The sequence below is a fragment of the Rousettus aegyptiacus genome, unplaced genomic scaffold (assembly GCF_014176215.1).
Source record: "Rousettus aegyptiacus isolate mRouAeg1 unplaced genomic scaffold, mRouAeg1.p scaffold_m13_p_5, whole genome shotgun sequence".
Lineage (NCBI taxonomy): Eukaryota > Metazoa > Chordata > Mammalia > Chiroptera > Pteropodidae > Rousettus > Rousettus aegyptiacus.
The window spans coordinates 39162139-39179876 of NW_023416308.1; the positions used below are offsets into that span (position 1 = coordinate 39162139).

General features: G+C 36.5%; 1 protein-coding gene across 4 annotated transcripts in view; it reads left to right on the plus strand.

Moving 5' to 3' along the window:
• Nucleotides 1–17512, plus strand: part of JHY (junctional cadherin complex regulator) — a 66505-nt gene extending 48993 nt beyond the window's left edge. For all 4 annotated transcript variants that reach the window (XM_016132238.2, XM_016132236.2, XM_016132235.2 and 1 more), the window contains 4 exons: nucleotides 5223–5517; nucleotides 12283–12363; nucleotides 13138–13266; nucleotides 14842–17512. In XM_016132238.2, coding sequence (XP_015987724.2) covers nucleotides 5223–5517; nucleotides 12283–12363; nucleotides 13138–13266; nucleotides 14842–15039 — 703 coding nt within the window. In that variant the 3' untranslated portion in view covers nucleotides 15040–17512. The remainder of the gene's footprint in view (nucleotides 1–5222; nucleotides 5518–12282; nucleotides 12364–13137; nucleotides 13267–14841) is intronic.
• Nucleotides 17513–17738: the final 226 nt, after the last annotated feature.

Here is a 17738-nt window from a genome sequence, read left to right on the forward strand (position 1 = left end):
CAATGTATCTGTTTTTATGCTAGTTTCATGCTATTTTGATTACTGTAGTCTTGTAGTATATAGTTTGATATCAGGTAATGTGATACCTCCAACTTTGTTCTTTGTTCTCAAGAATGCTATGGCTATTCAAGACCTTTTATAATTCCATATAAATTTTCGGATTATTTGTTCAAGTTCTCTGAAAAATGCCATTGGTATTTTGATACAGATTGCATTGAATCTATAGATCGCTTTGGGTAGTATAGCCATTTTAATGATGTTGATTCTTCCTGCCTATGAGCATGATATATGCTTCCACTTATTTGTATTTTCAATTTCTTTTTTTAATGACATCATTTTCTGAGAACAGATCTTTTACCTCTTTGGTTAATTTTATTACTAGGTATTTTATTGTTTTTGATGCAATTGTAAATGGGATAGTGTTCTTAACTTCTCTTTCTGAAAGTTCATCGTTGGTGTATAAATATGCCATTTACTTCTAAATATTATTTTTTCATTCTGCTACTTTACTGAATTCATTAGTTAGTTCGAACAGGTTTTTTTGTTTTTTTTTGGTGGAATCTTTAGGGTTCTCTCTATATAGTATCATGTCATCTGCGGATAATGATGGTTTACTTTTTCCTTTCCAATTTGGATGTCTTTAATTTCCTTTCCTTGTCTGATTATCATAGCTAGGACTTTCAATTCAATGTTGAAGAGGAGTGGTGAAAGTGGGCATCCTTATTTTATTCCTGTAAGGAAAATGCTTTTAGCCTTTCCCCATTGAGTATATTAGCTGTACATTTATTATATATGGCCTCTATTATTTGAAGTATGTTACTTCTGTTCCCACTTTGCTGAGATCTCTTGTTGGCTTCAAGGTCTCTCCTTTGATTTTTTGTTTGTTTGTTTAAGGCTTTTTATAAATTTAATTTTATTATTAGTTTCAAGTATATAGTTCATTGTTTAGATATCTATATAGTTTATAAAACAATCCTTCTCCTCTTTCCCTCCTCTGGCTCTCCACCTAGCCATTACATTAATGCTAACTGCATTCCCTATGCCATTCTCCCAATCTCTGTGACCATCTGTCAACTACTAATTTGTTCTTCTTTAACCCTTCACCCCTTTCTCCCAGTTCCCCAACCCCTTCCCCTCTGGCTGTCCTCAGATTGTCCACTATATTTATAAGTTTGTTTTTGATTACTTCGTTCTTTTCGTTTCTTCTTTTTTTCCGTCTTTATTGAAATATATAATGGACAATTAGTTGCTTGTATTTACATTGTACAATTCAATGAGGGTTTTTTTTCCACCAAATATCGTTGGTATACAATAATATTACAGTTACAGTTATATAGCATACTGATCAGAGATCCACATAACTCACAAAGTGATCACCCCTCTAAATCTAGTACCCCACTTCCTTCTTACATATTTATTCCAACATTATTAACCATCTTCCCCATGCTACACTATACATCTATAGGTATATTCTGCAACTATCCATTTGTACCTCTTAATCCTTTGCCTTTTTTTGTCCCCCCAACTCCTCTCCCATCTAGTAGCCCTTTAAATATTCTCTGTATCTATAAGTTTATTTCTGTTTTCGTCGTTGTTGCTGTTGTTGTTGATTTTGTTCTTTAGATTCCACGTGTACATGAAATCATGCGACATTTGTCTTTCTCTATCTGACCCATTTCATTCAGTGCAGCACGCTCTAGGTCCATCAAGGCAATATCTTTTTCTGTCCCCTTCCGTTTAGTCTGTGTGTGTCTTTTAATCTGAAGTGAGTCCTTTGTAGCCAGCATATATAGGGATCTTGTTTTCTTATCCATTTAGCCACTCCATCTTTTGGGTAGAGCACTTAATTTTTTTCCCTTTGAGGTACTTGTCAGTAGAAATGTAGTTGTTACCATTCTTTATTCCAGTTTTTGATACATGTTTTTTCTTCTTAAAGAAGTCCCTCCAACATTTCCTGGAATAATGGCTTGGTGTTGATGAATTCCTTTAACTTATTTTTGTCTGTGAGCTCTTTATCCATCGTTCAACTTTAAATGATAGCTTTGCTGGATAAAGTATTTTTGATTGTAGATCCTAGGTTTTCATCATGTTGAATATTTTGTGCCAAGCCCTTTAGTCCTGCGTAGGATCTTTTGAGAAATCAGCTGCCAGTCTTATGGGAGCTCCTTTGTAGGTAACCAACTGCTTTTATCTTGCTGGTTTTAAGATTCTCTCTTTGTATTTAACCGTTGGCATTTTAATTATGATATGTCTTGGTGTGGGCCTCTTTTGGTTCATCTTTTTGGGGACTTTCTGAGCTTCCTAGGGTTGTATGTCTATTTCCTTCACCAGGTTAGGGAAGTTTTCCATCATTATTTCTTCAAATAGCTCTTCAAGGTCTTGTTTTCTTCAGGTACTCCAATGACGTGGATATTTTTATATTTAATTGTGTCCCATAAGCTCCTGAAATTATCCTCTAGTCTTGGCTTCCTTTTTCTTGCCATTCTGATTGAGTGTCCTTGGCTTCTCCATCCTCTGTATTGGTGGCTCGATCCTCTTCTTTATCCACTCTGTTTATTCCCTCTAATATACTCTTCGTCTCAGACGATGAGTTCTTCATTTCTGACTGGTTCCCTTTTATAATTTCCATTTCCGTTTTCATGTTTTTTTATCTCATTGCTAAAGTTCTCACTGAATTTATCTACACTTCCCCTAAGTTCATTGAGCATCTTTATAACTAGTATTTTGAACTCTGCATGTGTTAGATTGCTTGATTCTATTATTCTTGGATCTCTGTTCTGTTCTGTCATATGGTTTCTGCTTCTTTATCTTCCTATTTTGGCTGCCGTTCTGTGTCTGTCTCTATGTACTAAGCAAAGCTCTTAAGTCTCTCGGTCTTATTAGTGAGGCTTTGTGTGGTAGGTGTCCAGTGGCACAGTCCTGAGAGGGGTTCAGCTGCAGGCCAAGTTTAGCCCCAGACTGTGCCCCTCCAGGGCCACCTGTTAAGATTCAGGAAGCAATCACAGATGCTGTGCTTATAGTTGCCTCAAAAGGCCACACCAGAAACCAAGACCAGCTACCATCAGTGTGAGTCTAGGCGCTGCTCAACAAGAGGAGCCTGACTAAGCGAGGACACACCTGGATGTGGCTTGGGGCAGGGGCCCACAAGTTGGAGGAGGCAGGGTTTCATGGAATCCTCTGGGCAGAGGGACCTCTGTTATTCAGTTTGATGACATCTCCACTGGCACTGTGTCTGCTCACTAGGAGCAGGGAGGGCTCAAAAGAGGAACAATGGATACTGCCAGCAATTCCGTACAGAGTGAATCTCACCTTAGCCCTCACTCTGACAACTTACAGTGTCCCCTTGTAAGTCCCTGGTGCCCACCCTGTGCAGCCAAACCCACACTGGTGCTCAGAGTGAGCAGGTCTGTCACTGGGAAAGTCCACTCGCACACATGGCCCCTTTAAGAGGAGTCTGCCACTGCCACGGCCTCCGTCTCACTCAGCCGCTCCGGATCGGGTTGCCTCACATCCTCACCCCATCCTACCTTCTGCCATTGCAGGTGATTTCTTAGATTTCTCCCTAGTTTTATGGCTCGTTTATCTAGATCCCAGGCGATTTTCCTTTCTGTTTGCTTCTTGCTTCTGTCACAACTTTGATTTGGTCTCCAGAGGGATGAACAGAGTCTCTATCATCTACACCATTTTTTTCTGTCTCCTTTGTTTATAATGCTCTGAAGTTTCACTGTGATTTGTGTAAGTATCACATTTTTAATCCTGCTTGTTATCCTGTTTGTGATTCCTAAATCTAAGGATTCATCTCTTTAAAGAAACAAAAAAAATCTGAAAAAATACCACCCATTTTCCCTTTGAACATATTTTCCATGTTTGCTCTACTTTTCCTCCAGAAATACCAAATAGGTGTATATTAGATTTTCTTATTCTAGACTCCATGTCTTTTTAACTGCTTCTTATTTTTCAGCTTTTATCTTTATGTGCTTCTGAGAATTTTTTCTGATAAATTTTCCAGTGCAAATAACTTTCTCCAGCTATTTGAGTCATAAATTTCAATAATGGTATTTTTCATTTCTATTTGGTTTTGACTAAAACCTTATTCTTTTTTCCCAAATGTTTCCCAGAGTTTTGATTTCTTCTTTTATGTCTTCGATAATTTCAAACATGCTTACTTTATAAATGTTATCTGATACTCTGTCATCTGAAGTTCTTAGAAATATATGACTGCTCTTTTTGTGTGTGCATGTTTGTCTACTGACTCATACTTGGTAGATTATTACCTCATATGTTCTAGGATTCTGGATTGTGAACTTTTTATCAGTCTTGTCTGTAGACACCTAGGTAGTCTTGGGTGTGAGTGTGTCCCTCCAGATAACTTTTATATTTGTTTCTGCCAGATATTACAGGTGTCCCTCCTCCCAGATCATTTTTATGTTAATTTCTTGGTGTTGGATTCCCATGATTATGTGGGTAAGGTAAATTTGAACCCCAAATATTATTCAAAAGAAATTTACAGGATTTTTTTTCAATTAAGAGCCTAGACCAAGACACATAGGTTTGCTTTGTTGTTTCTCAAGGTTGGCGAGTGAGTTTTCCACTAATCCACCTTTTTATTGAGGATGTAGCTATTCAAGGGTTCCAGAGTTTATGCAGGCATCTGAGTTCTGATTCCCTGCTCCACATGGGGCCAAGATCTCACATATTCTATACTAGTGTTAAATGTTAAAACTCAAGCTCTTAGGTCCAAAACTCCTACCAAGAAAGCCATGGCTTGAGCTTATCCAAAATTTAATTTAGTTTAGTTTAGTTTTTTTTTTTTTTTTTGGTTTGGGGGGGTTGGTGTTTTTTTTAATGTTTAGTCTTTGAAAATTCCATGCCTCTCTTAGAAATTCAACTAAATATTTAAACGGGTGTTTGTTTAATACAACATTTTCAGGTATTTTGGAATGGGAGGTTTCAGTTTTCAAAATGGTGGGGGGTTTTTTTTGTCTATTTCGAATGCACTAAATGAAAGTTCTAAATAGGAGCTAGAATATCCTAAAGCAAAATACAGGAGCATTTTAAGGTATGAGAAATTAATGTGTTTTTTAAAAAGATTAAGGTAATGATCATTAATTTGATTTAGGGAATAATAAGTACATCAAATTAATGGTTCATAAAGACTTTTATGCTAGAAGTCTTGTGTCTCTAGGTTTTATTAACAGATTTGTGCTTCTTTTTCCATTAAGGAAATTTCATTCTTCCTCTGACAGCCAACCTGCTAGAGCATCTCCAGATTCACAATTTGCTCAGATCATGGAGCAACATCAGCAAGCCTTATTGCAACTAACTGAGGTGCAGCCCAGTGAAGGGGATTTTTCCAGTGTCACATTTCCACCCATATTATCAAGGGTAGAAAGTGAATCCCAACTCAGTTCAGAGAGAATTCAAAGAAACCAAATGAAAATTAGTCGTAGCAATTCTGAAGGCTATCTGTTTCAACTTGGAAAAGGAAAAAAACATAGGAAAAGAAGCAGCATTAAGGTAATAAAAGCCTTCACCAGGTAACCTTTTGTTTTGATAATACAGGTGAACTTTGATTTTCATTCCCATTATTTTAGCCCTGGAGGAAGGATGGTCACTACTAAGCTGCTGCCACAACTGGGTGGCCCAAGTCCTGAGGAACATCTTTACCTGAGCCCTTGCTATTGCCTGAAATTTCCCCCTTCTTCTTCCTGGAAGTGCTGCCATGGATGCCATTTCTACCTCCTTCTTGCTTCATCTCAGGGAAGGGTCTTCATTTGCTGAGAGGCACTAGTCGTCCTTTTGGCATCGGCTTAAATATCATACCCTCAGAAAAGCTCCCCACACCCCACCTCACCCCTAAGTCTAGGCTGAGTCTCCAGATACATTCATATAGAGAGCAGAGGGAGAAGAGGAGAAGTTAGGGTTGAGTGAGTGAAAACCACTGTTGCTATTGCATGTCTCCCACCACCCACCACTTTCCCTCCTTTCCTCAAGAACTCTTCTTGCCCCTATGTCATCTCAGCTCCTGCAGTAAAATGTAGCAAATGACTGAGCCTTCTTCTGAAATATTTGCTAGTCTTTACTGGGTTCTTTGTTTACCCTAAGATTCACCGTTGTTAGCACCTTTGTGCACTGAATATTTCCAGTTGTGTCTATATTGTTAAATAAGGGAAATTGCCAGGGAGAGATAGCTAAGTGAAAGGTTTCTAGGAAGAAATGGGAGGGCATTGAAGGAGGCTTTTTATGTCCTTTGTATTTCTCCACTGTGACAAGCAATAAAAATCCCTCGGGAAAGATCACTTGCTTATAGTGTCACACAGTAAGGAAATACCTGTAAAATGCATTCATTTTACAGGGCAACAGGGAAAGAACTGGTTGGCGATAGGCCTGTTTTGAGTTGGGTCCCCTGGGAACAGACACTGAAATGGAAATTTTCATGCATGGACCAGCATGAGGAAGCTTGACACCATGACACATGCTAGGAACTGACAACATTTCAGTTTTGCTGTCATTGAAACTGGGAGGCACAGAGTGTCAAGAGATGTACAGAAGTAGGTAGGGGCTTACACGGACCTTGTTTATTATTTGAAGAAGGAGGACTTTAATCTGTGGTGCGGGTAGTCACACAACTGAAGAATGTTAACCATGCAGGGCAGGTGCAAAGCATTCTAGGAAGTTAGGGGGTTATGAAGTCACTGGACCCTCAGGTGGGACTCTCAGGGAAAAAGAAAAGGGTGGGCTTAAAAAAAAAGGGGGGGGAAGCTGGACTAGAATAGATAGTGGGTCATATTAAAGAGAAGAAGAGGAGGACTGACTTGGGCTGAGCTGAGACCTCAGAGATTGATGGACAGGAAACACATAGCCCACTCCTGTAGTTCCAAACTTGGAGGCCTGTGCAGCCCAGGTTTTCAGCTCACTCACAGCCTTGGAGTCCCTACCTCAGCTCCCTCACATACCACACCTGAGGGCTCTTTCAACTTCTCATTATGACTCCACTCTCTCATATCCTCTATCCCACTGGGGTCCCTATTCCAGACCCAGGCTCTGGAAACCATGACTAGTGTCATGGAGCTTGGATGATCTCCAGTTTCTCTGTAAATTAGAAGAAATGTGTTTCTGGGATCACAGGTAACTTCTTTTTACACAGAAATATCATTACATGGTAGGTTCTGAGGCACCATCAATACCATTTTCAAGTATTTCATAAATAAAATAAGTTTTGTAGACTAAACAAGGAAGCCAGACACTATGCACACTATTATTTCTATAGCAAAATGTATGCAGAGCACTGGGGCCAACACATTCTCAAGGTAGGAATGGCCCGTTCACTCTGGAACTTACATGTTTCCAGGGCCTAAAATATAGCTCAAATACACTACCTCAGGAAAAACCTTCAGAGTTAGGATTCTTGCCAACTATGGATTATTGTTGAAAATGCAACCTTTTAAGTTCAGTACTTAGTGAGTAGGGTTTAGTGGAAGTCATGGACTGTCATTTCTAAGTTTTCATCTCTGCTCTATCCCCTAATACCTCTGTGACTTGGCAAGTTATTAACTCACTTGAACCCCAGTTTCTTCAGATGCAATATCAGAGTTTTTCTTTATGTAGATTTAGTATGATAATTAAATGAAATAAAGTATTATAACCTTAGCTTAGTCCCTAATAAAGTCCAAACATGAACTAAATGTTCATTTCCTTTCCCTTCCTCCTCCTTTTAGTAATTTCCATTCATGTTTTACTGAAAAAAGGTAGAGGAAAGTACCCTGGTGATGGTGTGTATCACCAGTAATCTAAGAGCATGGGAGAGTAGACAAGAGGAAGAAAGAAAACTTCCAGTTATTGCTTCCCAAAACCTCTTTCCAACTTGAAAAATTCTTACCTTCCTCCCTTCTTTAGGAATGTTACAACTCATACATATCCATTTTCTTCATCCAATACCTTCAGGCTACATCTGACGAATAGACAGAAGTCCTCTTTGTCCTTTAAGCTATTCCTGAAGCTAAAGTGATTTAGCACTGAACCATTTGTATAGGACAGCAGGTAGCCAGGGCACCAGACAGAAGGAATCATCATTCAGGTCATGCCCATTTGCTAGTCAGCAAATATTTTGGTTTCCAAGGGAATCTATTTGAATGACATTAAAAATTTGAGGATTTGTAAAGATAATAGGGCCAAGCACCATTGCTCTTCTCAGCCTCAGTTCCGTTGTGACTGATTTATGAATACTAAGCATTGTCCATGTCATTAAATCCAGAGTCAGGCAATAAGAGATTAACATGGTGCAAGGAATGACAAACAGCATAAAAATATCTATTGCAACCCACCACAAAATAACTGCTTAAGGAGTTCTCTGATAGCTAACTGTGTTGAGCTGAGATGCAGTAATTAACTCATGTGTTTGTTGTCACAGACAATCTGGGTATTGCTGCTTGACTGCTTCTAAGAAGAGGTTTATTTGGATTAAGTTTAGCAACCGCAGAGCAAATTTCCTTCACTTGCTGTTCCCCAGTATTTGAGACACTGTCTTTTTGTCTTGTTTTTCAGTAACTTTTTCACATTTACACATCTGAGGAATGTTCTGGGAGAAAAGCCCTGCAGTGTCCCTCACAGCAGGGCACAGCATTTCAGAGTTGAAACATGTCCTCAGAGATAGTCAACGTCAATTTCAGTTCAGGCACACTTTGCAAGTTGACAATAAAAACCACTCTTCTCGCTTGTGAGAAGCGTCATTAATTACTGGCAGAAACCTTACAACAGAAAAGTCCTACACCATCCTTCACTAAAGCGATCAATGGTGAGCACAGTTCAGAGAGGCAGGTCTGGTTTTAGCAATCATTGGCTAGAGCCAGGGTTGCCTGATGTGCATATTATGCAAATACAACTGCAAATCATCAAGGATTTGTTGAGAACATGCCTATATTCTTCCACTGTGTTTAGAGACCTAACATGACTATCATTGTTGATTTTTTTTTTTTTTTTTTGCATTGGGCTGTTGTGACCTTTAAGTAGTATAACAGCCAAGGAGAAGTAAATCAAAGTAAATTCTAGGGATTAATTTACTATAAAAGCCTTTTGAAGAGACAGAAAGTAGATTAGTGGTTGCCAAGGGCTGGAGGTAAAGGTGAAGAGAAGCTACTGCTAATGGGTATGGGGTTTCCTTTTAGGGTGATGAAAATGTTCTAAAATTGGATTGTGGTGATGTTTGCACAACTCGAATATACTAAATAACCATTGAATTGCACAACTTCAAATGGGTGAATTTTGTGGTATATGAAATACCTCAATAAAGCTCTTAAAAAGACTTATGATGGAAAGAGATCAAACAAACTTACAGTGCTGTGAACCAATCAAGATTACTTGAGCCAAAATTAAGTAAATCCAGGATTTTTTATTGCCAGTCAACCAGAACAAATTCTGTTAGGAGCCATCGCTCTCCCTTGAGAAACGTCTCTTTGCTAGAAGCAGCTTATCCTGCAAAGGAGTCAATGTCATTTGGAGATAGTCCCTTTGAGCCACTCTTTCCTTCATGTCAATATGTAATGCTAGACCCTTGGCTGTTTTTCTGTGACAGCCAAGGCGTTTATTCAAGATGATAGTTAGAACTGCAACTGGGGAGCAGTGAGCAATTATTCATGCTTCACAATGTATCTTTTGTGAGTCAGTGCAATGATTAAAGTTAAGCTGCTTCAGACTAAGGATGTGATTTCTGGGCACCAATCATTTATTTCTCATCAGTTTTAGACAAATTGGATTTATGACTTAGATATGAGTGGAGTTCCCTCCTTTTTGTTATTAGTTTACTTTGGCAAATAGATAGTAACTTAGTGATTGCAAAACAATGGTACAGATGGCATATGTCAGATAAAGAACAAATTTGTAATTGCGAGATATATCTGAGTTCATTCACCTATTAAAAATTAGCAAAGGTTTTAAAATTTGATATACTATCCAGTGTAATCCAGGTTTAGACAGAAAGAGTTTCATGTAAATTGTTAATAGAAGTGTTCATTAACAACCTTAAATGTTCATAGTTTTGTCTCCATCTCACTTCTCTTAATTCGTCTCAAATAGTCATCAGGGTGCTCATCCCTACATCTTAAATGTTCAGCATTTAGAAGAATAGTTAAATAATTTAACTATAATTAGACAATTGAATGTTATGCATAAAAATCACATTTTCAAAAAACAGTGACAGGGAAATACAATATAATGCTAAGCTGCTTCATGAAAAAATAACAAAATAAATTGTAGCCTAGGGACAATTTTATAAAAGTATGAATAAATAGGTTTAATGGACAGAAGCAGCTGTAGGGGTTTTGCTAGATGATGACTACTTAAAAGAAATTTATGGTTTTGAAATGCTTTCAGCGAACAATATTTCTTCTATATACTTTAATGTTATTAATTTTTAATGATTATAGTCCAAAGGCTTCTTTAGGAAAGGCTCTTCTTTCATCTCTTAGAAGGAGAATCACGAAAAGGGTCTTGACTATAAATGTTTAACATTCTAATCAGGCAAATTCTATTTATAGAACTTTTAATCCTTACAGTGTAGAGGCGTTGCCTATATGACACATAATTTTGGCCCTTTGCAGCACTGAGATGTACCATAGAAATTTTGTAGTATCATAGAAATAACACCTTCAGCTGTAAGTCACAGAATTACTATTTACAGCAACTTCAAAAATATAGGTTCGTTTTTCTTAAAATTAATCTGCAAGTAAGTAGTTCCTACATGGTGGTTCTACATCTCAACACATCAGAACCAGTATTTGTGTAATTTTTTGTTTTTTCCTTTCCTGGTTACAAGATTACCTCTGCACTCCAACTCCAGGAATCACGACCACATTCTAAGGAAGAAAAAAGGAAAGAGGGAGGGGCTGCACTAGTCCAAATAAAAGCTTTCTAAGATGTACCCTTTATCAAACCCATCAAACTTTCACTCGTACCCCGTGGGACAGAGCTCAGTGCTGGGGGCCAAGGTAAAAGAATATTTGGCTCTGAGCCTCTACAGTGGGAAATGGCAATGGAGAAACTAATTGGTATGACCTCCAAGTAGTCAGTAGACCACTGTAAGTAGAACATTCTTGTAATGATTAATATGATGTGTTGACAAGTTCGCTGTTAAGATTTGAGAGTTAATACGCAATAACTATCTAATATGATGAAATAATTTTTTTAAAGTCTCTGTACTATCTCTGCCAAATTCTATCTTAGGAAAAGGCACATTACATATGTTATATATCTTAGGACTTAATAATTAACAGGAACTTTCAAAATTTAGAAAATACTACGCCTTGCCATTAGCATGCAGGGTTAGCACAGCACTGATTCCTCTTCAGTATGGCTATTCATTCTCCATTCTACCATTCTAAGCACCAACCTAGATGTGTGCCCTAAGGTAATTACTATCATCCAAACCATCACTTTGGTATTGTCCTTCCTATCCTCCCCAAGGAAGGAAACCAAATGAACTCCAAAACTCAAAGAAAGATTTTGGTTTCACCACAAGGGCATCTGCTTCAAGTAGCAGGTTAGTTTTAATGTCAAAAAAACAGCAGTTTGAAGAATATCTTAATCTCTCCTAGAGTCAGGAAAGCATTACTGTTTTTCCTGCCTATTATTGTGCACAAGTGTTATAATCTATTAATTAAATTGCCTCATTATGTTACTCTGTCCCTTTAAATGTGAAATATTAATAAGAATAATATAAAATTATTTATACCCATCAAAATATTCAAATCACACTGAATGAAATGAGTTTCTCAGCAGGTCTTGCCTAGACTCTCAACTCTTACATGTTTACCTTCTTTTGAATATTATGGCATCATTAGACAGAGTACTCTTTTGAATTAATGTGCTTACCTGATTCATTTAGATTGCTTCTTCCAGGGAAGTCATTTGGTTTCATGAAACTGTAGAAGACTAGATAAAATAGTAATAGCAGCAGCAGCAGCAAAGTGGTAATGTACATGTTATAATAAAAATGGTAAAAGCAGTTTACTCACTTGAAATTTATTTATAATGTTCAGAATTTCAAATTTTTTAATTACAGAAGTGGAAAAGTCAAAACATGTTAGCTAACCAGCTATAAATTACCAAAGAAACTATTACCAATAACCACAATTAAAATCAAGTTGTCAAGAAATGCACCCACCCTCCAACAGCCCACGCATGCTTCCATTCTTCATTTTCCTTTTTCTCTTTTTATGTGGTAGCTGTGACAACTTTGAGGGGTATACAAGTCCTTAAAAGAAACTGTCTTTGTGATTGTATTTTTAGAGTTCCAAGCTGAAAGGTTATCAGAAAAGAGACATGAAGCTTGGAGGCCTTGGACCTGACCTTGAGTCCATCAAAGACAAAGTGAGTGTGATGTGCTGAGAGTGTTTTCAGCCTTGGATTTGCCCATCTTTTAGTAAAACTGTGTAAGATGCCCTGTGGAACCAAGTCCTAATTCAAATGTCTTAGTCTAAATAGAGACATTTCTGAAATAGCACTGGTAATAGGAGACCCAGGCATTTCTTTTACTGTAAAATAAAACTACTTAGTTAATGTTGTTTTACGTATCCACCTTTTAGTTAGTTTTGAAGGCCCAAGCAGAAAAGCGAGATGTGCATATAGAGAGGTGTATGTTATATGGTTGTAAGGTCTTTTCCAATAGAGTTTATCTTGGTAATTTTGAAGAGTGGCTACAGAGAAGACACTTAGAGTAAGAGTTTCCCAACCCATGAAAAGTGCATCCACTTTATTCTCTTTCCACTAGTGAAAAGAGATCTTCATTTAATCTGTTTTAACTGCAGTTGCACTCAAGGCATAAAAAGAGAGCATAGTTCAAAGTTAGAAGCAAAAATGAAAATAAATTGGGTAAATGCAACAAAGAAGAGGCTGAATGTAATTTAGCCACTGTTAAGGGAACACTGGGTGTGCGACTGCAGTGATGTTCCTCCTCAGAGAAAGACTATTTCTAGAAGTATTCATTTAACCATTGCACTGCCATCATCTTATGGGTGATGATCCCATTCCCCCTATGTTGCTGATAGAACATGCCTAGTTCACTAAAATTAGTGTCACTTTAAATAGAGAACAGAGAGATCTAGCAGAAGCTGCAAGTCACCATAACTTTGTTTCTCTGAACAGATGCAGAAATTAATACAGCAAAAGGAATATGCAAAACAAGTTAAGGAGTACAACATGAAGACGCTTTCTATTATGTCAAAACCACAAACAATAAAAACTGAAAATAAATCTTCCATCCCTCGACAGAAGGTAAGAAATTCTCACAAAAGCAATTATCTTTTCAATTAGAATTAAAAGGAAACCTATATTACCTTATAATTTAATGAATTCCTCCACATTTTTTGAACACAGGGAATGTTTTAGCTACTATCGTTCCTGCAGCTACCCATCATTCACAGATGTGGATGTAAAAATGGCATACATACAGAGGATGCTATAAGATTAGACTTTTTTCTTTTCCTGAAGTTCATTATGGCCTTTAGTTCTTCTTCCAAGTACAGTATTCCAAGTTCATCACACATAAAAATTGAATTAAGGTGATTTCTTAATCAAGATCTTCCATCAATCTTTCTCTACCAAAAATAAGTTTTAAGGAAATTAGTGTTTTCTTACTGTTTATAGGTGCCTATGTCAAAGACAGGTCCATCATTCTCTCAAGTTCATTCCCCTACATTTTTCCTAACCAAGAAAAATGATTTTATAAAATACAGAATGTTCTCCTTCTCAGTCACAGTCATCCAACTATAAGTCATGACGTGAATGAAATATGTTCAATGGAGGCATGAAGCTTTGTAGTGCAAGTTTCTGCCTCAGTTCCAGTAAGGACATAGGACTCTTTGCATGAGGAACAATTGACTCTTTGATACCTTTAGGAATTTGTACTTCATGTTCTCTTTCACAGACCATCAGATTTTTGATTTATTGCCTTTCTCCCTCAGACCTTGAAGATCTCAATTCACTTGCTTGAGTTTCCATGGTGCCACTTTTTCTTTTTTTCTCCAATCCATTATTTTTTCATGAAGAGATTCGAGGCAATGATACTGAGAAGTCTAGAGTTTTTCTGTTTTAAGAGGGGTTTTTTCCCTTTTAGCATCTAAATATGTTATCCATTCCCATTTTAGCCATAAAGAAACTCTTGTTAAAATATAAAACGGATATGAAGGCAGATTTAGAAATATTTAGTGATCTCATTTTTATTGTAATGCTTTTCAGAAACGACATCACTCAGAAAAAAAAAAAAGACTGCCTTTTTTAAGTATCTAGGTTTATACAGGTATAGTAAAGAAAATAAAAAGATAATTTTTAACCTCTAGTAAATACTTGCTAGAGTTCTAAGAACCTAGGAACAAAAATAGTTGGTGTAATAATGGAGCCTCAGTTTTATATCAACTACAGTGATATCTTTGGTCTCAAGCTATAACAAGTCCTCTTTGGATAGAAAGGTCTGTTAATATTTCCTTATTATAAGTTTGGTTTTAATAAGATTGCCAGAAGCTAAATAGATCAAACACATGAGAAGTCTCTTTTCAAACACTTGAATAAAACTCAGTTGCATAAAGAAAACATCCGAAGGCATAACTGTATCATTTGCAACTCTCTTTTTTCACAGCTAATTCTGTGACTAATTTATTTTGTTTAAACAGTGCATTATACTGCATTATTTGCATTTTCCATTTGATCTCCATTTCCATCCATGTCTTAATACATTATTGTAGCAATATTCTTCATTTACATTATCAATAAACATTTCCTAAGACTAGATTAATTTAAGGAATCCAGGGCTCACTTCCCATTTCAAATAAAATTTTATATTTATGCTTTCAGGCTTTGGAATATGCTAAGACAATCCCAAAACCCAAACCCTTAAACCTGACTGATCAAGTGTCAAAGGAAAAGAAAAATCAAACCTATACTGGAAAAGAAGACACTTTACCTGAAATCTCGCTGCTGGAAATACTGCAGAGTAGACACGAAAGAGAAAAACAAGCTGTAGCTGCTTTCAAAGTCCTTCACATTGTATAGACAGATGTGTAGGAGACCAAAAACACCCAGGAAATGTACATGGAGAAAAGAAACTCCAACCAAACTCTCTGCATTGAGAGCGATGACCTATTAACATCATCGAACTGGAGTCCATGTTTGCTTTATGTAGGATTTAAAATATGGGGCCCTATTAAATTATGGTGTCATATTTTACTTTCTAGGAAAAAATCTTTTGAATTATTTGTTTACAAATAAGTTAGAATTGGAGCTAAATTAGAACTGGGGAATAAAGTCTTTTGGTTTTATATTTGATCTTTTGGTTTCTCAATCTCTACCCTTCCTTAACATAATGAAAACCTTGAAGTTATCCAGAAATAAGTTTATTGACTTGTATTTCTCTCTCTTACCTTCCTAATAAAAGAGGGGGGAAAGTATAAACACTTCAGTTGCTGCTAAAATGAACTCAAGTTGGACTAATCACCAGTATATTTTGAGATACCATTTTCAAAATATTTCTAAAATTTCTAAATTTAACCAAAGGTTTACATGTAAATGTGAAAGAAATGAAGGTACATCTAGATGTGCCTACTCAAGTAGAACACATCCCAATGTTGTCCTAACAGAGAAATCAAGGCATTATTAGAAATCTTCCCAAGTCCAGAGACACCCAACTCAAGCGACTCTGAGAGCCACACCTTCTCAAAACTACTTTCTCCGAGTGTGTAAATTTGCTGGGCATCTTGCCATCATAAATTTCTTAAAATACTATTGAATGTGTGCTTACACGCTCAAGAAAGAAATAGGTAAGACAAAAGCATTTTATAGCTTACCACTTTTTTTAATCTTTTGAAATTGAATGAACATTATAAAATTCCCAGGTCTTAAAATAATACTGGATGGTTTTTTTTTTTCTTACTTGCCTGCACCCTTAGATGGCTATATCCAGAAATGGACAATTTTAACAATAATTTAGAATCAATCTATTTATCTACACAGGTGGCATAAGGAAATATGATTTACTCCTATGTTGTATACATTTTATATATGTCATGATGTGGTATAAAAGCTCCTTCTTAAAACTGGAAACAGAATTGAACCAAGTCTGGGAAGATGACAAATATCTGAAGATAAATAGTAAACTGATGAATCACATTTCACTGCTCTTTAGAAAATTATATCATACATGAAGTTAGTTCAGGAAAATCACAGCTCGAGCTGCTCTTAAAATATATTTGTAAAAGAAGAGGAACCTTCAGGGTACATGGTGAAGACTTTTCTAAGAAACATAACATGGAATGATGTTTTTAAAGACCTTAAATTTAAACTTGCTCTGGAAAATAAAAGAATGTATGTAGAGGCACTTCCATATTTTTGCATTAAAGTAACAGGGTAATTTTTTAAATATTCCTTTTCTATTAGAGCATCTTAAAAGAATTTAGAGATCAAAATGGGTTTATCTTGTCTAACTGCCAATTTTTCATTAGTGAAAATGGAGATCAAGAAAGGATAAGCAACTCTGAAGTCCATCAGCCCTACTGCTAGTAAAGGAAGAGTAGCCAGGTCTAAACTCTGATCTTTCAACACCAAGGACAGCACTCTTTGATTATTTGCTTGTGGAGAAGTAGTTCTTGTTTTACTGTGTGGGCAAGGAGCATATAGTTGTCATATTTTAATTTGAGATCTAAACTTCCATAATCAAGTTCCATATTCAGAAATATGCCTTACTATGTATCTTGTCATATTTTTAACATGTACAATCTGGCAACTTCATTGCTATACTGATAAAGTTCTAAGAGATATGTATACAACAACTCTGATGTGGACAGATAAAAGAGACACAATTTTAATTTTCTTCAGAACATTTAAAAACCCATAACCATTTCTCTATTAGCCTAAACATTGTTAAGTCTTTAACTATCAAGACCTTGTACTAAGTTGAAGCAGGTTAAATAGTTCAGTTGATGTCAAGCAACATTTCACAGAATCTTCACCCGCAAAGCGAGCCTTTACCATCCAGTCTATAATACTACAGAACATCAAAATTCTTAGTATACAAACACTGAAAGTGACAAGTAGCATCTAAAATGACTTGGGCTAAAGAATATAAAATTTGGGGCTGAAATCAAAGAATGAATCAACCTAGGCCTTGATTTGGCCACCAGTCTCACAATGGTAGGATCCAGCAGAAAGTCACTAAGCTATCACAACACTAAAACAGTTTAGAGATCCTGCAAAAACAGTGAATGACACTTTTTGTTCCTCTTTTAAAGTAAATTATACAAACAATATTGATCTTTTATAGACCCAAGTGGGTCAGTGATCAATTCTTATAGTATTTCTGTTTCAAATATCTAAGAAGTAAAAACAATCTCCCTATTAGAGAGCAAAGGACTTTTAACTTGCGTGATATAATGATGGAGGGCTCATATTTGACCAGATGTTATATATGCCATTGAAATACAGTGCCTAATTTGCCTAATCACTATGAACTGGGGTAAATAAAGGACCTTTAAACCACCTATTGTCTCTGATTATAGCCTCTTTTTTTATGGTGTTTTTTCATCTTGAGTTTTCAACAAGAGTATCCTCTTAGAGCTTTTTTACAAGTAGCTGAATTTAATGACAGCTGTCTTCATGATAGTGTTTTGTATAGTAAGGAGTCTCTTGGGAGAAACCAGCTCAAGAAAAGACAACAATGAGGAGCAAAATAAAAGGTAAGCCCAGCCAAGTTACCAATG